Below are 23,609 nucleotides of genomic sequence, written 5' to 3'. Positions count from 1 at the left end.
CGTTATTCTCGCTTTAAGTGGCTCTAACACTCCGTCGTACTGATTTATTTGACAACCAACAGGGACTTTCTAGCAAACTGTGACATTAAAACACGCTGCAACAGTTTTATCATTAATGAGACAATTCTGCATGTTGTTTAAATTAAAAAAGCTACAGAGCAATTACAAGGTGATTATCTGAAAAATGTGGAACTAGCCAATACGCACACATATACCCACACTTACTGACATTGTCTGACTATTACTGTACCTGCACTAACCGGGAATGATCTCTGCTTCCTGTGTGTTTCTGTAGCTGCGTCCGGGTGAAGCCTTCACTGTGTATCACACCAGTCCGACACTCTCCAGTCTGTCCAAACCTGTGGTGCTGTGGACTCAGCAGGACGTCTGCAAGTGGCTTAAGAAACACTGTCCTCACAACTACCTGACCTACGTTGAGGCCTTCTCTCATCACGCCATCACAGGTACAGTCCACAACACAACACGCTGATTACAGACCATTGTCAAGCATCATTTCTTAGTTTGTTGTAGTGAATCTTGACAGTGTAAATCAAATGAAAGTGACCTGGGATTGGTTTAAGGGATATAGGTTTAGAACATCTCAAATCGACCTTATTAACACTGATATGTGTTGTGTGTTATACAGTGCCTTGCATAAGTATTCACCCCCTTTGGACTTTTCTACATTTTGTCATGGTATAACCACAGATTAAAATTTATTTCATCGTGAGTTTATGTAATGGACCAACACAAAATAGTGCATCATTTGGAAGTGGGGGGAAATATTACATGGATTTCACAATTATTTACAAATAAAATTCTGAAAAGTGTTGAGTGCATATGTATTCACCCCCTTTACTGTGAAACCCCTAACAAAGATCTGGTGCGACCAATTGCATTCACAAGTCACATTTGCAAGTCACATAATTAGTAAATAGGGTCCACCTGTCTGCAATTTAATCTCAGTATAAATACACCTGTTCTGTGACGGACTCAGAGTTTGTTGGAGATCATTACTGAACAAACAGCATCATGAAGACCAAGGAGCTCACCAAACAGGTCAGGGATAAAGTTGTGGAGAAATATGAAGCAGGGTTAGGTTATAACAAAATATCCAGAGCTTTGAACATCTCTCTGAGCACCATAAAATCCATCATAAGAAAATGGAAAGAATATGGCACAACCGCAAACCTACCAAGAGGAGGCCGTCCACCCAAACTGAAGAGTCGGACAAGGAGAAAATTAATCAGAGAAGCAACCAGGAGGCCCATGGTTACTCTGGAGAAGTTGCAGAGATCCACAGCTGAGGTGGGAGAATCTGTCCACAGGACAACTATTAGTCGTCTACTCCACAAATCTGGCCTTTATGGAAGAGTGGCAAGAAGAAAGCCATTGTTGAAAGGGATCCATAAAAAATGCCGTTTGGAGTTTGCCAGAAGCCATGTGGGAGACACAGCAAACATGTGGAAGAAGGTGCTCCGGTCAGATGAGACCAAAATTGAACTTTTTGGCCTCAATGCAAAACGCTATGTGTGGCGAAAACCCAACACTGCCCATCACCCTGAGCACACCATCCCAACAGTGAAACATGGTGGTGGTAGCATCATGCTGTGGGGATGCTTCTCTTCAGCAGGTACAGGGAAACTGGTCAGAATAGAGGGAAAGATGGATGGAGCCAAATACAGGGAAATCCTTGAAGAAAATCTGATGCAGTCTGCAAAAGACTTGAGACTGGGGCGGAGGTTCATCTTCCAGCAGGACAATGACCCTAAACATACAGCCAGAGCTACAAAGGAATGGTTTGGATTAAAGAATGTTAATGTCTTAAAATGGCCCAGTCAAAGCCCAGACCTCAATCCAATAGAGAATCTATGGCAAGACTTGAAGATTGCGGTTCACAGACGGTCTCCATCCAATCTGACTGAGCTTCATCTTTTTTGCCAAGAAGAATGGACAAACCTTTCCATCTCTAGATGTGCAAAGCTGGTAGAGACATACCCCAAAAGACTTGCAGCTGTAATTGCAGCGAAAGGGGGTTCTACCAAGTATTGACACAGGGGGGTGAATACTTATGCACCCAACAGATGCCAACTTTTTTGTTCTCATTATTGTTTGTGTCACAATAAAATTTATTTTGCACCTCCAAAGTACTATGCATGTTTTGTTGATCAAACGGGAAGAAGTTTATTTAAGTCTATTTGAATTCCAGTTAGTAACAGTACATAATGGGAAAAAGTCCAAGGGGGGTGAATACTTATGCAAGGCACTGTATGTGCATAAAAATAGGTCTAAAAGAAATTGGGGACAAAATGCCGAGCCACACAAACATGCCATCTGTATTTCACTGAGACTACCTGCAAAAAACATTACGTAAATTACTTGTTGCGGGTACTCAAATAATTAGGTAAAAACCCACTCTGACTGTGGGTTCGGATTATATTTGTGATGTCTTGGAGTCGATCCAGTTTTTTTTCTTGTCCATAAAACACAGGGATTTGTTCCTGTCTCATCTAAAGCATATTAGACAGAATAAAAAACAAAAATTGTAGATTTCCCCTGAGAGATTCTGGAAGGATCAGATTGTGACTACCAGTGGTTAAGATGGATAATTTGAATTAGACCCTCAAATTCATTGTCCAGCATACATACAGCTAAGTTTCTACCGTGTTTCTCATTCACTTTTTTGTAACACTTGAGCATTAAGTCAAAACCGGCAGCACAACCCACACGTCTCCATTAGAAGGTGTCTGTCCGTCACAGCTCAGTGGGGAACTTTTAAATATAGCGACTTGATTTGGCTCAGTGGGACGACTGAGGTTTCATACCAGCCTCAAACACGGGACTGCGTTTTTTTGAACCGAGCAAAATCTGTGCAGTTTCTCCCTCACACCTTACAGCACAGACCAAGGCACCAAGATCCACATCAACAGTAAGACTGACGCAGAAAAGAATCCTTTAATATCTTCAGGACCTTGCTCATTGACCTCCGTGATTCTCCTGCGGACTAAGACATTTCAAGGCAATGCCATAAAAGGCTTAACAAATCTCACGCACGTATTATTTTTAGGTTTGTGGTTCCAGGGCTTAGCCTTTTCAACTGGAAACAGGTTTACACCCAAATCTCTCCAAAGGAGATTGAGAAGGCATTCATGTGAGGTAACGAAAAGGCGTGCGGCCTATTTTTGGAGAAGAAAGGGAAAGCTGCGGAAAAAATGGGAGGTTACCGTGTTTCAAGTTCAAACAACAGCGTCACACACACACTAACACATGCACACATGCATTTATTTGGGAATGAGCCCACACAAATGCATTCCACTTGCGAGGGAGAATAACACACACACACAATTATTCACACACACCCTCAGACGGCCATGACAGACCACACGGTAGAGCAGTTTCTTTTTTAGTGTCTTGCTGAGAACAGATTGCTGTTCTGTGCCGTGGGGTTAGCCACCACTCAAATTTGCATATGCACACAGAAACACACAGGCACATATATACACACACACACACACACACTGGCTTCAGGGTTAACAACGCTGCCACCGTCACAGTTCGAGCAGCTCTGATGTGATCACTTTTATTTATGTCTTTTCAAACACACACACAGGGGGAGCGGCTTGGGGGAAATGTGTTATGTTGTCAGTAAATGTTCTCCGTATAAAAGTCTCTGCCTTTTTCAAACAAAGAAGGAGGTTGGATCTCAGCAGCAGTGAAGACATGGAGTGAGTGTGTGTCTGTGTGTGTCTGTGTGTGTCTGTGTGTGTCTGTGTGTGTCTCTGTGTATCATCTTTGTCTACTGACCCAAAAGTAATAGTAAAGTGGTTCTCTCAGTCTCCCAGTGTAAGGGCACCATTACCGTGAAACAAGTTGCCTGAGGTCAGTGCCGCTTCTTCAGTGTCTCTAGCTCTTACATTGAATTCATGCTTTCATCTTTCCTCATACTTTTACTGGCTCTTATATTACAAATATTTTACATTTAGATAATTCTGTCTGCTGGTGGTCAAGGGTAGGAAATTGGCTGCCAGGCATTTTCACCACACAGTAATATATGTGAAGGAAATTAGTTGCCTTGTGATTTACTCTTCTTACTGATAAGCAGAGTCACAGCATGCCACCTTCTCTTCCTGTTGCAGAACACCTGTGATCCAGATATGTTTGAAGTTGGTCCAATCATTGTATTTCATTAGATGTGAATGTGAATGGTTGTTTATCTCTGTATGTCGAACCTTTGGTGCGCTGGCGACCTGTCCAGGGTTTTAAATGCAGTCTATGTGTCAGCTGGGATCTACAGGATCATCAGAAATATGTAAATGTAGTTTACCAGTAACATAAGATAAGATTAGTAAAGTAAAGTAACAGCAATTGCACTGCAGCTAGCATATTTAAAAAGTTGCATATCATAAGCCGCTGAAAGCTCCAATCGGATCAAGTGAGGCAGCTGCAGAAAACACGCTGACTGAAGTGATTTGAATGGGGGGGGGGTTCATTTCTTTTGAGTTCAACTTTTCATATTTAAATAATTAACTTAGATACCAGTTTCATTTAAAGTCAACTCTCTAAATACAACCGCAGCCAATTTTAGTGTAATTTTAGTTATAGAAATATTTTGGTAATTATAAAACTCTGTATATTTATCAATATGAAAGCTTGACAGTGAAAGGTGGGTCATGGTGTGAATGGGATTTAGTGACAGAAGCCCTGTTTATTCATACCCCCTGGTATTATTGATGTGGTCTGTGCCTAGATTGGTTCTCTGAATAATGGCACGACTGCATTCACACCTACTGATTTAATTTATTTATTGCTCTCCACATTCCGTCCGCTCTGCCATGAGAAACTGCAGCCATACAGTCGCTCAGCAGGTTCGACTTCAGCACCTCAGCTGTCAGTCAATAAACTGTCATCTGCTGCCGGTCAGTACGTTTACAGACTGAGATCTGATAAAAACGCAGGTTAAACCACCTTCGGATGTGATCTTACAGATAGAATTACAGTCCAGCTGCGGCCGCCATGAATTCACACCTTGCATTAATGTTCCATTCATCTTATCGAAGGTCGTATCCTGACACGGGTCACAATTTAATGCCACGTGTGCCAAATCAGCCAGACAGGATGAAGATATATCGAGGGAATATAGAGTATATACATTTACCCAGAGTGGAAGTGAAATAAACGGAGTGAGTTACATGCAAAATGTAGCTGGAGGGCAACACACTCAACCTTGGTGCTACTGTATATACAGGCTGACAGAGAGGTGATACATTATGCAGGCCTTCAGGGAAAGCAGGGACTGAATTGGTGGCCTATCAAAGGTTTAATCTAAAGGTTGTTCTCTTATAAGGAAGCCTTTACCTTTCTCCCTCTTGGATTGCTTTTCCCCCTCCTTTAAGCGTCATTATGTTCCCGGGCCTGCTTCCCATTTGCCCACAGACATTGTTAATAAGCAGTTTATTTTGAAGCCAAATTGAGAGAAGCAATCTCTATTGAAACAGCTTTTGTTTTGTGTCTTTTTTTTTTCTTCCTCTCCTTCGACAGCACTTCTTTCCCTATCTGCAGGCAATTATTATAGGACCTGTATTAAGTCTGTCTGAAGGGAATTGATTTGAGCTCCATTCATCTGCTTTGTCTCATTTCGGTGCTTGTACACACACAGAGAGACAGCGAGACAGCGAGAGAGAGAGAGAGAGAGAGAGAGAGAGAGAGAGAGAGAGAGAGAGAGAGAGAGAGAGAGAGAGAGAGAGAGAGAGAGAGAGAGAGAGAGAGACTGACAGCAGTGGTATTTCTGGTGCATTCTATTGGCAGACACACCTTTGAAAACTATAGCGGGGATGGAAAGAATAGGTTGATGAGTGTGTTTGTGCACAGAATTGTGTAACTGTGCACAAAATAAATTAACAACTATTGTTGTTGTATCCCGTAGGGCGTAGGTAGTTGTGCTCGCACAATATACTGTTCAGCTCTATGGGCTAGAAAAAGAGGTCACCTGGACTCTGAAGAGAAGTAAATAAACACACACACACAAACATACATACACATCCAATAATACATAATGAGAGTTAACTGTTTTTTTTTTATGCCTTGCCCACAGTGGACGTGGCTCTTGTGCTCATTGTTCAGGCCCTTTGGTTGTAAAGGGACTAGTTCACAGTTCTGTCCTCGTTTAGCCTGTCTAGTTCCACTGAGAGCTGCGTCTCATATCTCAAAGACATGGGATGGAAGAAGAAAACCATAATTATTGCTGCTTGCTGATATAATGTCTGTCTGCTGCCATCAAAGAATCAATCACTCAACTTCAACAAAGCTTTGTTAACGATAAAAGTTCCCTCTTCTCTGCTGATTGAAGAAACGGGGTCAAAGTACAGACTCTAGCTCTGTCCCGATAATCAAACTTTAGCTCCTACTTCAGTGCCACTCTAAGAGATTGGATTCAGTACAAGATTTCTCAAACGTTCAATACCGAGATCAAATGTGTTTTACCTCCAGAGGTTGCACAGTCAGAGTTGCATAAAAAGAAGGAAATGAAGATTGGAGCAGACAGAGCCTCGTGAGCTTTGATTTGTGAGAGTGCATTGGTCAGCAGTTCAGTGAACTGAGACAAACGGTTGAAAACATGGGAAGACTGTCGAGAACTCTGGTCACATAATTGAGGTAAAATTATTCCAAAAGAGGAATATGGAGGTTATAGAGCAATGTGGTACAACTCCAAAGATTGTGATGTCTCCAGGCAGATGAAAAAGACAGTGGTCAGAAGCATTAGGTTTTAAGGTTCTTCTTGGTCAGTTCGACTCAAGGATTAAATTATGGGGGTCAATGGTCAAAGGTCAAGCTCACTGTGAACACAACATGTTTTTTGGTCTGATGAACGCAGCAGCTCAGGAACACCTTGAGGGAATTTCTTTAAAGTCTGTGTTACTGTTCACTTGGAATCAAAGGTTTAGGTCTCTGTGAACTCACAGAGCTCTTTTTTACCTTGTGAATATGTTATATTATAACGCGTCAAGAGAATCATCTCAAATCTGTCACCAATGGTCACTTAGACTGAAAAATTTACTGATTCGATTTGGGTTTTCAAAGGTCACAGTCACGGTGACCCAACAAAAATATTTTGGCCTCTTGGACATAAGAAAAGTCTCCATTGAGGGAACTTATACCAATCTTGACCAGTTGGACTCTCGTAAAAAAAATTGTAGACTGAACCTGCACTGGTTGGCGGAGGCATACAACCACAGGGCAGTAATTCTAGTTTGTTGTAGTCCTGTGATATTGTTGCAGTCACTCAGTTTGTTATACACATGCTTTCAGAGCACTTTACCCCAGGCCTGGAACCACTGGGGGTCACAACAAACCTACCTGAGTCCATCACTGTTACAACTTCAAGTCTGTTCTCCAACCTCCAACCTGTTTTATAAAATATGACTGCCAGCTCTCTATTAAGGACATTTATATTGCATGGGCTCAGAAAAGGGAACAAAGGACAAAGGACTTCTCATTTCACTAACGTTCTTCTGGTCATCTTCTCTTTTACTCTGTTCTTTTCTTGTCTGTCATCTCTCTTTCTCTTGCTCTCTCTGCTCTCCTCTCTCAAATGCTTATTGGCTGCTGTGGATGAAAAAATGAACAGAAACAACTCTGTGCTTGTGTGTGTAATATGCGTATGAAGCACATACTATGTGAAAGCATTCATTACTTGGGGGACTGTTCCTCTGCAGCACATACATAATGCACATATAGGGAAATAAAGAGATGAACCAACAGACAGAGGGGTGTACTAATGTCCAAGAGAAGAAAATGGGAATGAATGGTACAGAGAGTGAGCTGCTTGAGTAATGAGTCTAATTATGATTTGGACATCTTACGGAGCGGCTGCTGATATGATGGATTCCTCTTCTCTCTGAACTGGTAAGGACATAGCTCCCCTAGCCATGGTAACCTGTGTTTGTGCGCCTGTGTCGCCACACATGCATGTCTCAAGTTTTTCACATATTCTTTGTGTTTGTGTGAGAGCAGCTTGCTTATAAAAGCTGCTTACTGTGGGTAATGGTATGTTAAATGGGGGTGTCCCACAGGGTTCACTGCCAAACTCTGTAGCAAGGCTCAGCCACAGCAAACAGCCAGCACGAGTAATCCTGCCCACGCCACCGTCTTTTACTGCCAGGCCGCCGGGCCCACCAGAAAATAAACACCTCATCCTGAGATCTAAATTAGACATCTGAAAATATCCAATATACAGTTGCAGACATATTCTCAGCATATGAGAGGAAATGAGAAGTCCTGTTTCCGTGTTGAATGCACTTGTTGGAAGAATTTGAGGAAACCTGCAGGAACATGAAAACTCCTCAGAGAGCGGGCTGTGTTTTGAACCTGGACACATTATACGGGAGTGTTTGTATCACTGACAGAATTAGTATTTTAAGAAGATATTGGTTGAATGATTTTTTTAAAGTTCTGTGGAGCACATCTGTGTCTGTGCATACACTTGATATACAGTCACACTGCACTGACAAATTTACTTAATTATATGGGAACACTTTAGGTCGCTCTAGTTTAGCATTTATTAGCAGTATGTGGATTTCTAAATGCTTTAAAACACACTAATGCATCTAATGACTACTTAATAATGGAGTAACATGCAGTTATAGTTAAATTATTGACGTCAATTACCATACATAAATAATCACTTGAAATGTCTTATATCTTCTTACAGTGGTGTTATAAGTGTTAGCAATAATTCCCCCATCTGATGGACTTAAATGATTGATTTCCACAGGCTAAATCAAATTACCTCAGCTCTTATGGTCACATTAATGACGTGCAGAGAGGGCTATTTCTCTAGATGAGTGAATTCCTAACCACTCTACACCTCCTCCTCTTGGCAGGACGGGCTTTGCTGCGCTTAAACGGCGAGAAGCTGGAGAGAATGGGGATCGTGCAGGAGACGCTGAGGCAGGAGGTCCTCCAACAAGTCCTCCAGCTGCAGGTCAGAGAGGAGGTCCGCAACCTGCAGCTCCTGAGCAGAAGTGAGTAACAAGATGTGTGTGTGTGTGTGTGTGAGTGTCTGAGTGTCAACATGTTTTCTCTGCATTTCTGTGAGGAGTGGGTTTGGCTAAATTGGACGTATACAGTCCGAGGCCATGCATGTCCTCCATGACACACATGAAGGTTGAGATCCGAGTGCAATTGCTAGTGGCTGTGTGTGGTTTTATTGATGGACACTGTTGATTTGCTGCCCTGCTTTTTTGAATGAGGGCTCCAGTTAACACTTTTACTATTCAGCCATCAATAAACTGGCTCAGTGCATCTCTGTTGACCTGGATTCAACAGCTGAAGCCTGTTCTGGGGACTGTTTTTATGGCATCAAAGTGTAACACATTTAGTTTCACTGTAGAGGCGGATTTCAACTATTCCCTGTAACTACCTGGATAAAATAGATACCCATCAATTGGATGAAAAGTCATCCACAATGTAAAACATGCAGATATATAGACACATATATTATGCACATATATTTTTAAACTCCTAAATTGTGTTAGTAAAGGCTCACAGGGCACAAAGTTTTTTGATGGATGAGTAGTGCCTCAGTTTTCCATGATTTTGTATTCCGAGCCAGAGGCACCGAGCACCTTCCAGCCATTTCACTCAGGTTTTCCATTGGACTCCATTATTCAAGATCATGACCTATATTCAGCAGCAGCATCCTGGCAGCGCTCATTCCCCGAGAATAAGAGGAGATCTGCAGTATTTAAGTGAAATTGCAGCCTGCTTGTTGCTGTAGTTGTTTCCAATGTGCTGCCTAGTAATTCACTTCTCAAACAAGAGGCAGAACACGTGTCTGGATGTTTTTTACCGTGCTCCTCTTATTCACCGAGTGTCCAGGTGCAGAGCCTTTATTAATAAAATAAAACATAACTACACAACCATTCGCTCTATATGCAAAAATCTCTGTTGGCATAAATGCTTTGGACCAAAATAGAATTCAGCCCAAACAATGACCTTGTTTTTGCCATCAAATATTTATTATGCACCAGCTATATCTAAATAAGTAAATGAAGTCATTGTTGTAATATGAGAGGCTCACATTCGCTCTCTGACCATTCATACTGCTGCTGTTATTTCTATTAAAAATAGTTTTTACTCACTACAATAAGTTTTGAATAGAGATGTTCTGATGTCATTTATTCCGTCCCTGCCTTTGCATATAGGCCAATAACGAACAGCAACTAGTGTTTTGGACGATGAAGAAAAAGTAATTTCTGGGTTAGGAAAAAAATTGCATTTTACCTGAGTGAAACTAATACATAAAAGTGCGTCATCGGATCAGTACATATATTTGCGTACTTGCCGATCCCCGCCCCACTTGCAGCATTGGAGGTGTTTCAGATGCTGGAATCGTAGCATGTATAGTATTGAGGTTCATGCCTGACAAAATGATGAGTTCTCACTTTTTCAAAGGCTTGTTTGAGGGTTTAATCTTGGTTTTAGGGAAAGGGTTGGATTTAGGTTAGGGTTAGGCATGTAGTTGTGATGGTTAGGGTAAATGCATTATGCCAATGAGTGTTCCCACTAAGATAGAAGTACAAGTGTGTGGTGTGTGCGTGTTTCAGGGAGAAAAAAAGAGGTTGTTCTCTAAAGACTAAAACCTTAAATGAAATGTTCCCAATTCAGCTGAGGTCATAGAGTAACACAAGAGCACATCAAACAGTCCAAGGAAAAGCATTCCCATGCAAACCCTGAACAGTGAACCATGTCATTATCCAACAGCAACGAAAGAACAAGGGCAGCAGTTACATAATAAAGCAAGACTGAATTTTGGCTGCTCTCCAGTTAAAATAAAGATATCAAAAATATATATAATTATTGAATTCTCTGCGTACGCGAACTCAAACACACTGAGGTTCCCGGCACCACAAATCCACAAGCCTATTTTTTGAGGCATAAACTTGACAAACGTCATAACATATCTTGGCTTCAACGAATAAGGGAGTGATGAGAAATAGAAGGAAGGGGAAGTGATGATGAAATGTGACCAAAAGCCTCAATCCTCAAGCCTCAACCCTTCTGACCACCAGGATGCTATAACTCCTTTATTTTGTTTTCTAAGTTATTGTTCCCTCGCTTCATTTTAACTCAACTTATAAGTGTCAAAGTGTGTGGTGACATTCATGGCAGTGAAGCATGTTGAATTGAATTAAACCGTATTAAATAGAGACTTGGGACGCAATTGACTGGTAAAGAGAAATAATTAAACTCCTGTTCGACACTCGTGTTGACAGAGCAATGCAAATGTCATTTGCCAGTTCAGCAGACTCTGACTCTCTACAGGCGACAAGGACAGGCTAATTTGTTGGCCTCATAAAACACCTGAGGTCCACATGGTTACAGGGTTTTCAGAGGTGATGGAGGCAGGACACCCGGGGCTCTGGACTGGAGGCGCGATAACAGGGTGTTTCGGGGCTGAGAAATGAGAAAAGAGAAATGAGAAGTGTGATGAGGTGGTGATGTGGGGTGAGATCACTGCAGAGGTGATGCACGTCCATCGACTTAAAGGGCCATTGGCGACTTTATTTCTCCAAACACGTCACGCATTACAAACATGATTTTAATAATGCAAGCTGGTGGCTCTAGTTCAATGAGAAAGGACTTAAAGAGAAACAAATGAGAATGAGTAAAATAGATATATTGTCAACAGTTGGAATATACTATAGACCCCAGAAGGAAGTAGAGCACCGTGGAGGTGGTTGTTGTGAATTAGGTGCTTTGGACAGAAGGAGCTTTCCTCCCCAGAGCCTAGAACGTGGTTGTGGTTCTGAGGAATGAAACATGGACGCATGATGAAGGGCGATGACCCGGTCAGTTGAGGTGGTGCAGGGATGGAGGCGGGTCACTGACAGCTGATGACAGGAGTGGGAGACAACATTTTAAACGTTGTCAGCCTACAGGTGATTGGCTCAAGGCCAGCCTCACATTAGTCACATTAGGGATTTCTTAAACCTTTAAAGCCAGTGGGTTCTTTAAGTCTCAAGATCTTAAGATAACAGAGATAATTAAAAGGACAAAGACAGAGTGGAGAAAAGAACGACTGACATGTAATAAAGATGAGGACGGACAACTGAGACGGGAGCTGAGATCCTTCACAGATACGAAGCTAGACTTATCTCGTCCGCCAACAGGAAATATGGTAACAGTCTTCACCCCCTCCTGTTCCTGTGATGTGTCATTAAATGATACCCAGTAAACTGTCTTTGCAGAGCTTTGTGGTACAACAGGGAAGTTGACCTTTGACCTTTGAATGTAAAACTTAATTTCATCTTTTTAGGTAGTTGTCATAATGAGCGTAAGACTTCTCGAGAAAAAGTTTTGTTATGCCGTTCTTCACGGATAAGTCACACATTTAAAGATTTATATACAGATTACAAATTATTAAACATATTAAAACCAAATACATACTTGCAAACAGCAGTCAACTATGATGATTGTAATAACTTAAGTGCAATGTTGATAGCAAAGTACTGGTGAATTAAAAAAACTAAAAGGTAACGGATGTGGTCACAGTAACCTTTAACCTTCAACCAACAAAATGTTATCAGTTCTTCTTTGAGCACAAGCGAACATTTGTGTCAAATTTCAAGAAATCTACATACTGCACTCCCAAGATATCAGCTTCAAAATAATGAGATGGACGTATGGACGGACAACCCAGAAACATTACACCTCCGGCCCCAGACGTCACTGGCATTAAAAATACTGTGGATAAAATCTACAGATCACAGATAAAGAAATGAGAGTTGAAAAGAGTGAAACAAAGCTTGGACTGGTAACAGGTTTACTCCTTGGCTGTGGGGCCCCACTGTCTGCACCAGGCTAATCTGTCTGCGGCAGACTCAAAGCCCCATAATAACATTTCACACTCAACATGGAATCACATTACTTCGTTTGCAAATCACTGTTGAAAATGCTGTTGTTCACACAATAAGCAAGATATGTCCATAGAAAAACATACGAATTGGAAAAGTATTTACTCATTGTATCATGTGAATACTGCATTTAGTCGCTAAAGAGCCTATACATGCTAATGTTGCTCCATTTCTCCACAACATCACGATATCAGGTTCAGAGGTGATAACGCATCAGTGTTGTGCTTCCAGCTTGGTTTCTTTTTATTTATTCCATTAAGTTGACAATTTATAGAAAATCATTTCAAGATATTTAACAGTGGAACTGAATTTATATGATAGAGTTAACTGTGGTGACTTCCACAGTGACGTGGTTTTGGTTTTTCAGTTGAATAAAGTTCAAGACAAGTTATACATAAATATTTACATCATACACACAATTTATTTAATCGATTAACTCTCAAGTGATTTGATTTATTCACAGTAACTCAACATGACAGAAAACACTTAAATAGATTTTCATTGAACTTGAGGTTAATAAATAAATAACCATCATTTTATTTTTGTACATGTAGGTTATAATATATAGTGAGATTCCTCTTACTTTGCTTACTGTGGAAGAATTATAACACGCAGTACAGAAAAATCTGATTCAGAAAGTCAGAGCAGTGAAATAATGTTGTACAAGAATGCAGTTTATTCAATGAACATAGGAGCTGAATAGATTAACATAAACCACAACTGTGGAATAACACAGCTATCACAAATTTGATATGATTTTCTCATGTTTTCTGTATAAAGTGCTGAGCAAAGGGTAACATTTTGTTACATCAAACTGGGTTACGAAAACCAGTTAGTCATGCTCAACACTCCACTCGACTCTTTTTCATCCTTCATGAGCAGAGAGTGTGGTGAGGTGAAATTCCTGTTGGATCAAATGGGCTCCAATAAATACAGTTAGTTTCATGGTGGAACAAAAAGGATAAAGAACTACGCACCTGCAGCATAATCCGCTCTGCATGTGTGCTCCATGTCTGCTGAATATTTTCAAAGTTATTCCTGTAGAAAAACTTAATTTCTGCTTAATATTGAATGAATGAATGGGGGGGGGGGGGGGTCAACCTGAGGTAAAGTAAAAAATTCACACAGTGTAGAAATTTAAATCAGAGCTCCAAAGTTAAATGAAAACTCATACATGTAGGGTTCATACATGTAGTCCCATCCACATCTTCATCCATCACTATTGTGCATTGCATTACTTCAGTCTGTTAAAAATGCCTCTTGTACACAACCCTGTTACGTTTGGGAAAGGTGCAGCACATACATCTTGTATTTTTTAGACACGACAGTATTTTTGATGTTTTTTCCAGCAGGCTGTGTTATCTGTGAAAGGTAAAGATGATGTCTTCCACAGCCCAGAGCCATAGCTCTCTCAGGGGTTGCAGGGGTTTGTTATAACATCTGCAGAGCTTTGTGGAGGGAGATTTTAGATGTGCCCTCTTCCCTGTCAGCCGCTGGTTGTTAGTATATATTTATAATAAACTGTCCTTCACTACACACCGAAACTTCATCAAAGTTGGTCAATGCAATTGTGAAGCTGCCAGGTTTCAGACTCTAAGAGGTAGCACACATGGGAGAAGTGTAGCTTCAAAGCCTTCAGCCTCCTGAAAGGGTCTATTTTAACCCAAACTATTACCTTTTCTGAAACCTGCCTCAACCAGACAAAACCTGCAACTGAAAGGTGAGGCCAGGGAAAACCTTTCTGCCTGAAAGCCTTGAAATTAAATGTCATCCTTTTGTCAGCAACACTTTGGCTGCCCTGGTACACTGTCTTGGTAAGCCTGGTTAGCAACTATGAAACTCTCTTGTGATGGTGCCCACCCTTGAAAAGCTTTATTCAGGGCTCTGTGTGATGCCCGCCAGCTGAACCGTAGCTTTGAGTTACAATATGAATGAAACTCTGTGTGTAACAGAGAGAGCAACGTGAGGAACATGTCATTTTTTGTTCAGCACAAATTTGTCCTGTTCTAGCTGTCCCTTCGTCCCATCAGCCCTGAAAGGGATGGTTCACCGAATTATGAAAATTCACTCATTATCTACCCACCACTATGCCGATGGAGGGAAGGGTGAATTGTTTGAGTCCGTAAAAAACACTTTAGGAGTCTCAGGGGTAAACTTAGGTTGCAGCCAAATCCGATACAATTGAAGTACCCGGCGACTTTACCTTCAGACGTAACAAAACAACAGAAAGAACATAACATGCCTCCAAACTGCTCGTGTGGTGTCATCCAAGTGTCCACAAGCCCCAATATTCATATTGGAATCAAAACTGCATCATTTACACCGTGTTTTAAGCCTCAATTACTTCAATTGTATCAGATTTGGCTGCCACAAGTTTACCCCTGAGACTCCTTAAGGGTTTTCTGGAATCAAACACTTCACCCACCCCTCTATCAGCATAGTGGTGAGTAGATGATGAGTGAGCTTTAATTTTTCTGTGAACTATCTCTTTAACGCTGAAGGCTACAAAGGGAGCTCATTTAAAATTACTTCTATCAAAGGGGTGGTTCCCTCTTTGGCTGTACAAGCTTCTGGTCATATCAATGCCTCTCTGTCATTTGCTGGTCCAGGGTCACTCCGATGCCACGCTACGTCTGTCTGTGTCTAGAGACAGGTGGTGTGTCTTCTTTGGCGATCAGAAAATGAGGCCTTTAGAGCTGAAAACAGTCTGACAGAGGAACGTCTGCTCCTCCACTGACACATGGTGTCATTTCAGGATGGCTAGTTGTCAGGGAAACCATCTGGCCACATCTGTTGTTTCGAGAGAGAGAGCGAGAGAGAAAGATAATGACATTAAGGAAAACAGGCTTCTCATTACATGCTGTTTTACCTAATGTCATCATTTTGATATATGACTTATATAGCTGCTTGCTCCACAGTGTAATATTTGAGTAAGTATATTATAGTAAAATATATTTATATTTGAAAATGTACTCGCTGCAACTGTAGACTGTATTTAAGGATGGACAACACGTCCCCACTTCCTCCTGTTTCAGAAATATTAAGCTAACATAATCCGGATACAGGTGCTGCCATCTTGCTCTTTTGCTCTTGATCTTACATGGTGAAGGCAGATATTATACTGCGAGATGATTTGGCATTACTTTTGAGGAGTTTTCATGATATCCAACTTTAAAGTCTCACAAAAACTTAGAACTAGGTTATTTTGAATATTTCCTTTTTTTCTCCTTTGCTCATTAATCAGAGCTTGTAAATCATTGTTCTCGTCTCTTTGCAGTAATTGTCATGCACTGCAATTATCCTCTTACTTATTAATTCAGCCGGAGCCTCATACTAAATTATTGTTTGTTGCAGGTTGTTGTGCTGTGATTGATACCGTGTGTTACATGGTGAGAGCTCGGCCACACCGGTCAGAGTAGGTCTGGAGGAGTCAGGGGTTTCATACGGATTCAGAGGGGCTTTGAACCCAATAGTTGAGCTTTGCTGGATCTTTGAAACTAGTGTGTTTTTAAGACGCAGCACAAAGGACAAACAACTTCATGATGCATTAAGAAATAAAGACCAATATAGAGGAATGTACTGAATTTTTAACGATGCACAGAGGTTTGTTAGAACAAACTTTCGCTGCACTCTCAACGCTCCATTTTCTATCCATGCTCTCCCTAATTATGCTCTCCCTCCTCTCCCCTCTCTCTGCAGCCTCCTTTGGAAACTTCTCTTAGCTCATCCCTGGATCCATTTGGCAGCCCTCTCCCCCATCCCATGTCACAGTAGGAGCCATGGAAGAGCTGCCGTCTTAAGATATGTGAGCGGAGAATCAATGAGTGAACGGGGAGGGGTGGGGTGGGGGGGAGAGGACAAACCTCACAGACGACATGCCAGCCAGTCTGGAGGATTCTCATTCAACACAGCCAATCTGGTTTACAGACACTGACACAGAGACAAAGCCGCAAAGCTCCCGGCCGACGTACTCCACTGTAACATAGTGATAATGTGTAAGATTTACAACCCTAGTGATGATGTAGACCTGTCACTGGTATGTGCCTGATCACGGCAAATCTCCTTTTGGTTTCTTGCCTCAGTCGGACTGGACTGATTGGGCGATTTAATCAGAAACCTGGTGGATGCGTGCAGGTTTATTTTTGACACCAGCTTCACACATGCACAAGGAGGATTCACAATTTTTGGGTTCTTTTTCTCCCCTGTAAAGGTTATTATATGAATAATTCTTTAGTATGGGTTCAAGACTGTGAACCCACGTAGAAGACTCTTTGGATTAAACACATACACATGCAGTGCCACCGCTGGACCACCGGATCGATCTCCGCGGAGCCTGTTCAGAAGAAATTACAGCTGGTCTTAAATGGATTGGAGTGATGCCGGTCTAATCAAGTCCTCGGCCACCGCTCACGCTACATTTTCTCCTCAGGACTTTAGTTTTGGAACTGTGGGTTCAGAGGGATCAACAATAACGCTTGAAGCTGAATGTCATTCCCACAATCAATCTTTTTGTATCGTGACTGATCTGCTGTCAGTGAGGGGTTTGGAAATATACACACACATATATATACAGTATGAGCGTTGTAGAATAACATAGAATTCAATCTGTGTATGTAACAGTAGTCTTTTGTTAATGAAATTGATCCAGAGGGCACAGAGTTAATGTGATAATCACTGACTATCGATGCTTGACAAAGCAATAATTGCAATCCTTAAAGGAATAGCACTGTCTTGGATAAATATCAAGGACGCTTTTTTTTACACCGTTGGGATGGAGCCTGCTGAGGGAAACGTATACTGTAGATTTGCTCCTGTTACAGTGGTAGCATTTGGCAACCCTCAAAGCTTCTGTCTTCTCTGTGTGCTGTACCGTGTATGTCATCTGTCACACGCAGATATGTGGAGAGAGGGGACAAGCCTCTGTTGTATTCCTCCTGGTTTCCGTCCCTGATGTGACACTGTGATTTTCAAATGCTCCGAAATCAAGACACTATGATAGTGACGCAGTTTCCCAGCGGGACTCAATTGAGCACCTGAGATGTCACCCTCGACAGCAGCAGACAGCTATCTACGATGACAACGTTAAAGTCACATAAATAAATGAATAAACGCCTACATACATAAATAAACTCCTAACCCCCCCAGCATCCTCCTGTCTCTCCCTTGAAGAGGAATCTTTGGCTAAAGTGAGTAAGTGACTGTTAGAGGGAGTAAAACACATGTTTTGAGGGATTATCTGATGTACTGTATATACACACTTTTAGTTCATTTTGTCAAATGATTGATGAACTGTTTGAAATGCAAAAAAAGAAAGAAAAATATTTATTTGCTTTACAGATATGAAGACATGTGGTATGGAGTATGATGAAAGTTGTCTTTTTAGAATAAACTAACTGAGATTAAGCTTTGCTCCTGATTTCTTGAATTGATTTCATTTTTTCCATGTGCCAAGGAGGTTATGTTTTCACTTTGTCCATTTGCTTGTTGGTTTGTTTGTGAGAAAAATGACATGAAACTTGATGGAAGGATAAGTAATATAAAAGTAATATGGGTCAAGGAATAACCCACTAAATGTTGGTGCGGATCCACGATTACAAAGATAATATGAAAGCAACAACATGAAATAAGAATTGAGTAATAGAGAAGGAAATAAAAATACATTTAAAAAAAGACACCAGAATCAAGTCGTATCTGAATCTCAGCTCAATTTAAAGCAACTAAAAGTCATCCCTACTGTATCTAATATGAGGGTATTGTAGAAGAATTCTCACATCAAAAATGGTGTTATTATTACCTCTTTGTGAAGAAGATGGAAGGGTTGATGAGAGAATACATGTGTGTGTGGTCTCATCCCCAAAGCTGATTCCATAAGAGAAGGAAGTGATGAAACGTCCTCTGCACATCTAAATATAGCCTGTTTCTGTGGGGGTGGAGGATTTGATTATATACATTGGCAATTTGAACATGAGAACAAAGTCCGGGTTTTGTCTTTAGTTTTGCGTTGATTCTTCAGTTAACACTAAGGAATGCATTGTTTGGAAACAGGACCAAAGTAAAAAAAAAAACTTTAAAGTTGAACTGGTATTAAGCTGTTCCAGTCTTTACAGAGCATGTGTGAGTTTCGGTTTAATACTGACTCCCATACCCACTTCAGCAAAACATCATTGATTTCTTATTTCTGTGCTTCTTTGACACACAATGTGGAAACAGAAACCTTTGGATTCACAATTTTGGTATAAAACAGTATTCAGAAATACTACAAGGTCACACACTTAGTTGTGTCTCCATGACTTTAGAGGACCTTACACTGGCTTACATTGATTTCCTGGAGACTCTACTTTCCTTATCTTTACACTTACCCTGTCACCAAAAATGTGATGATTTACATTATGGGGACTTGCTTTTTATCCCTATAAGGAAGACAACTCCCCATAATGTAACTGTGTTAACAGATTTAGGTCCCCACAACATGAATAATACCTGAACCACGAACAGGCTTATTAGGACTCCTATCCTTATTAGCACTTTGCATTGACTTCCATTTATTGTGCACAGCCTAACCAAAACATTCACTCTAACCTTAGCCAAAATCATCTCATGCCAAACCTTTCTGCTAACCTAACAACAATTCACATGTTACTCCTAAACTTAACCTCATTGATGTTTTGCCTGATTAGGACCAAGCTTTGGTCCCCACAAGGTCTGCTGGTCCTGAAAAGGTCAGTGTTTATGCTGGAAAAGGTCTTAAAGAGGAGAGAAAAATGACAAACATACACACTGACACACACACACTAACACAGAGACCCAACTTCCTTGATTTAAGTTGTGCAAGAGTGATTCACCTATGTGGCCCAGAGTGAAGCCAGATATCTTTTATCTGGCCATAATAAAGAATTACTGCAAAGCTCTTGTGGATTTCTTTCCTTCTTTACCACTTTCCTCATAATGTTTGTTCCTCGCTTAGTTTCTCCCATCCCTTGCTCTCTCTCATTTATTCTTCTTTCAATTCATCCATGAATCTATTCATTTATTCATTTCATTTTATAGCTCCCGTTTATACACGCTCCTTGTCTGTGAGTACGTCTCAAACGTGCACCTGCTGCACTCTGACCCATCAGTCAGAGCCGAGAGTCACGACTCAGGCTGTGAATGCAAAACAGTGGCGGCTGCCTAGAGACACACACACACACATACACACTGTCGCTCTCCTGCTCACATACACACACTGTGATCCAATTACCGGGAGACATGAAGCATCTCACCTGTTAGTAACAAGGCCCACGTATGATGAGCAGATTCAGTGAACAGTGGCCCTCTCGAACCAGAACTCCGTGGAGCAGATGGCGTGAAGGATGGTGCAGTTAATTGGGTACTGTTTACTGTTAAGTGTCTGTTCTCTCTCTCTGTGACGTCCGGAGATGCGCAAATCATCTTTTGAAAGCTTGTCTTTCGTCATTACTCTGTGAAACACCCGAGCCTCCCCATCCGGCTTGTTTATCGTTATGTGCCCGTGGCTTTGATCATCTGGATCTCAGTCCTCTGACAGCACTGAAGCTGAATGAGAAACACAATCCCATCAAGAAGCTCGCTGCAGCAGCTGCTTCACTGGAGCTGCTCACTGGCGTAAACCGTTAAAATCTGTAATTTTTCTGGCCAGCACCCAAATATGAATATTCAGCAATCCACTGCAAAGGACATCAGTATGATAAAAGTGCATATGTGCTCACTCAACTTTCACTGAAAAGGTCAACAGATAAATGACACCATCGGCCGCTGGATGGACTCTTGGAGAGCCGTTTAGGGCACGCACCACTTCACCTGGCCCGCTTTAAAAACCATTAAGTGGCCTTTTGCTCACTCAGCAGAGGAGGAGTGGGAACATAAATCACTGCCACGGTAAAAGGATTAATTACGGGTCAGACAAGCCCCCACGTGAACCACTCATCAGCAGCCATTAAAGAAAGCAGAACACAGATTTCAGTCTAACCAGCTGGAACATAATGTTGAGGAGAAACAGGCGGCTGTCAGTCAGTCGAGGGAGAAAACACCCCTCAGGCCCAGAGAGCCATAAACCAGCTGAGTGCCCCCTCCAGTCTCCATGTGTCCGTACCAACACGCTCCACATTGCCATGAAAAACAAACACACAAATATAATTAGTGACAAAGATGCTGCAGGGCCCTGTATGTGTCCATATGGTTTATGAGTGGCTCCTCACCAAGCGCAGAACAGCACTGCCCCCTTATGGAAGGCGAATGCAGACAAACCTTAAGTAGACATTACAATTATTTGAAGGGATCTTCAGCCATCTACAAGAGAACGAAGGAAACTGGACTTACTTGTGTTTCTTGAAGACGCTTCACCTCTCATCTAGAAGGCTTATTCGGATGTAACTCAGTAATTGGAGATTTCAGGTTTTTTTTCTTTACCTATGTTGAGAGTCTTTATGTTAGCACCTACATACAGTTAGTATGAAGGTAGTAATAATAATAATAATAATAATAAAAATAATTAATTGTTTCTTTTTTTTACAGTAATTTCAGTACAATCAACACAAAAAGTATAACACAATTATCAAACATGACACTCAACGAGCAAAACATGGGCCCAGATCTGCACCACTATAAGCACAATGTCAGCGTCACACTTTTTGCATAACAATACACACAGTGATCTGCAAAACACTAAACACACTTGTATACATTAAACACAGAAGTATATCAAGATGTCACTTCCTTGCAATTCCTAAGCACTGCCTGTCAAATGACCATCCCTATGGGCCAATTGGTAAAACAATTGGTTAAACGCCATCAGGTGTTCAAACACATGATTGCTTAATTGTAGACACACCAATCAGGTTTAAGCACTTTACAAATGCATCAGCTGAGCTCACCGGTTTTCAACCAAAACGGAGCTTGAGCTCAAAAAAGAAGAAGAGTGAGGGTGAGAGGGGGACATCACCCTTTGTGCTGCCACTACACAGAATGGGGTCCTCCTCCGTCACGCCAACATGGGCCCTTACAACACACCTCACATTCTCAAATGTTTGGACCGATTACACAACATCGTCACAGCAGTAAACCACAGGCACCAGATGCAATCCATTGTCATCTGGGACAATGTGTCATTCCACCGCTCTGCTCTGGTCCAGAACTGGTTTCAACACCATCCACAGTTTACAGTACCATACCTTCCACCATACTCTCCGTCTCTAAACCCAATCAAAGAGTTTTTCTCGGCATGGTGATGGAGGGTTTACGATCTCCGGCCCCAGGCTCAGGTACCCCTCATTGAAACTGTACTGGATACAGAATTTTCTGCTTGTCTGATATTTGTCGAGCTTACAGTGTTATGCACACTCCTGTAGTAGCATGAAAACTGGGACATGTTTTGTTGTGATTCTCCATGTTGACATGTTGACTGATTTGGGGATATGGAGAGAAATAAATTCAATTTTCCTGGGACTGCAGCATTGGTCTTGTGTAGTGTTTGGTGAATTTATTGTATATTTGCACTTTCTCAGAGTACTTCACTTATAGAACTCTAATCACTGAGAACTGGAATTGCTCAAAGTGTTTAAGGTTAGCAACAGCAGTGTTTAACTGGCTAAAGCAGAATTAAGTAATATGAAGCGTGTGTGTTTCATATGGCAAAAAAATATGGTTTTGATAAATAAGTGTATAGTTTTTACAAGAGTGTTTAGTTTTGCAAAGGATCTGAGGTGTTCTGCTGATTGGGTGTGTGGTTGTGCTGATTGTGTTTAGTGTTTGAAACGCCGGGCCCTGTTTTGAAAATCGTGCTTAAGCAATCGAAAAAAACTGTAAGCCTCTGTGTTACTGTGGGCTGATACATCACAGTGAAGTCAGTATAAATCTGAGGCTCTGCTGCCCTCCACTGGCAGAGTTAAAAACAGCTCTGTTTGTTTTTTACATGACATCATGGTTTCAGATGATTCCCACTAATGGAAAATATTAGGTCACGATGACTGGCACCAATCAAAGACTGAGAGAGGCCCTGTGTTGATTCTACTCGGATGAGTGAGGTGGCAGTGGTTATTCATTAACTGAGCTGTGACACAAGATAGTCGCAGGCTTCACATCATGTGTGAAACATGTATTATTAGCTATGGTGGGGACACAGCCAGTGTTCACCTACAGAAGCTACAGAAATTTAAAAGCCCTGTGTTGGCCATGACATCAACAGGAGGAATCCACAGTGTCTTGGTATTGACCTTGAATTTGCATGATCACAAAAGTCTGAATCTGTTTATTGAGCCTGTGTGTGTGATGCTGCTGCACATTCAGCTGTGCACTTTTTCTTTCGGAATATTTGTCATTGTTTTTATTCATGAGGACAGCGGGGGGGGGGGGCTGGACAGTAATGCAATGACAGCCGGGATGACAACTTCCCTCTTTGTGTGATCTCTGTGAATATTTGTCATTGCATTGTGTTTATACTATATACAGCCTATGGCCTGGGCAGTAATGCAAAGACAACCAGTAAAGAAAAAGATGATAACTTCCTCCATGGTTAGGATTAGGCCTGTGTGTGTGTGTGTGTGTGTGTGTGTGTGTGTGTGTGTGTGTGTGTGTGATGCTGCTGCACACTCAGTTGTGCAGACATTTATTTTAGGGAATATTTGTCATTGCATTGATTTTATATATTAGGACAGCGGGGGCCTGGACAGTAATGCATTG

The 23,609-nt window shown here is 41.5% G+C and overlaps 1 protein-coding gene across 1 annotated transcript in view; it reads left to right on the top strand.

The window, feature by feature from the left end:
• The window catches only part of samd10b (sterile alpha motif domain containing 10b), a 37,298-nt gene extending 20,662 nt beyond the window's left edge, over positions 1 to 16,636 (top strand). The window contains exons 3-5 of the mRNA XM_053424062.1: positions 296 to 464; positions 8,880 to 9,020; positions 16,614 to 16,636. Coding sequence (XP_053280037.1) covers positions 296 to 464; positions 8,880 to 9,020; positions 16,614 to 16,636 — 333 coding nt within the window. The remainder of the gene's footprint in view (positions 1 to 295; positions 465 to 8,879; positions 9,021 to 16,613) is intronic.
• Positions 16,637 to 23,609: the final 6,973 nt, after the last annotated feature.

Source organism: Pleuronectes platessa, chromosome 6, assembly GCF_947347685.1.
Source record: "Pleuronectes platessa chromosome 6, fPlePla1.1, whole genome shotgun sequence".
Lineage (NCBI taxonomy): Eukaryota > Metazoa > Chordata > Actinopteri > Pleuronectiformes > Pleuronectidae > Pleuronectes > Pleuronectes platessa.
Note: the sequence above shows the minus strand (reverse complement) of the source record. Positions and strands in the feature narration are given on the sequence as shown.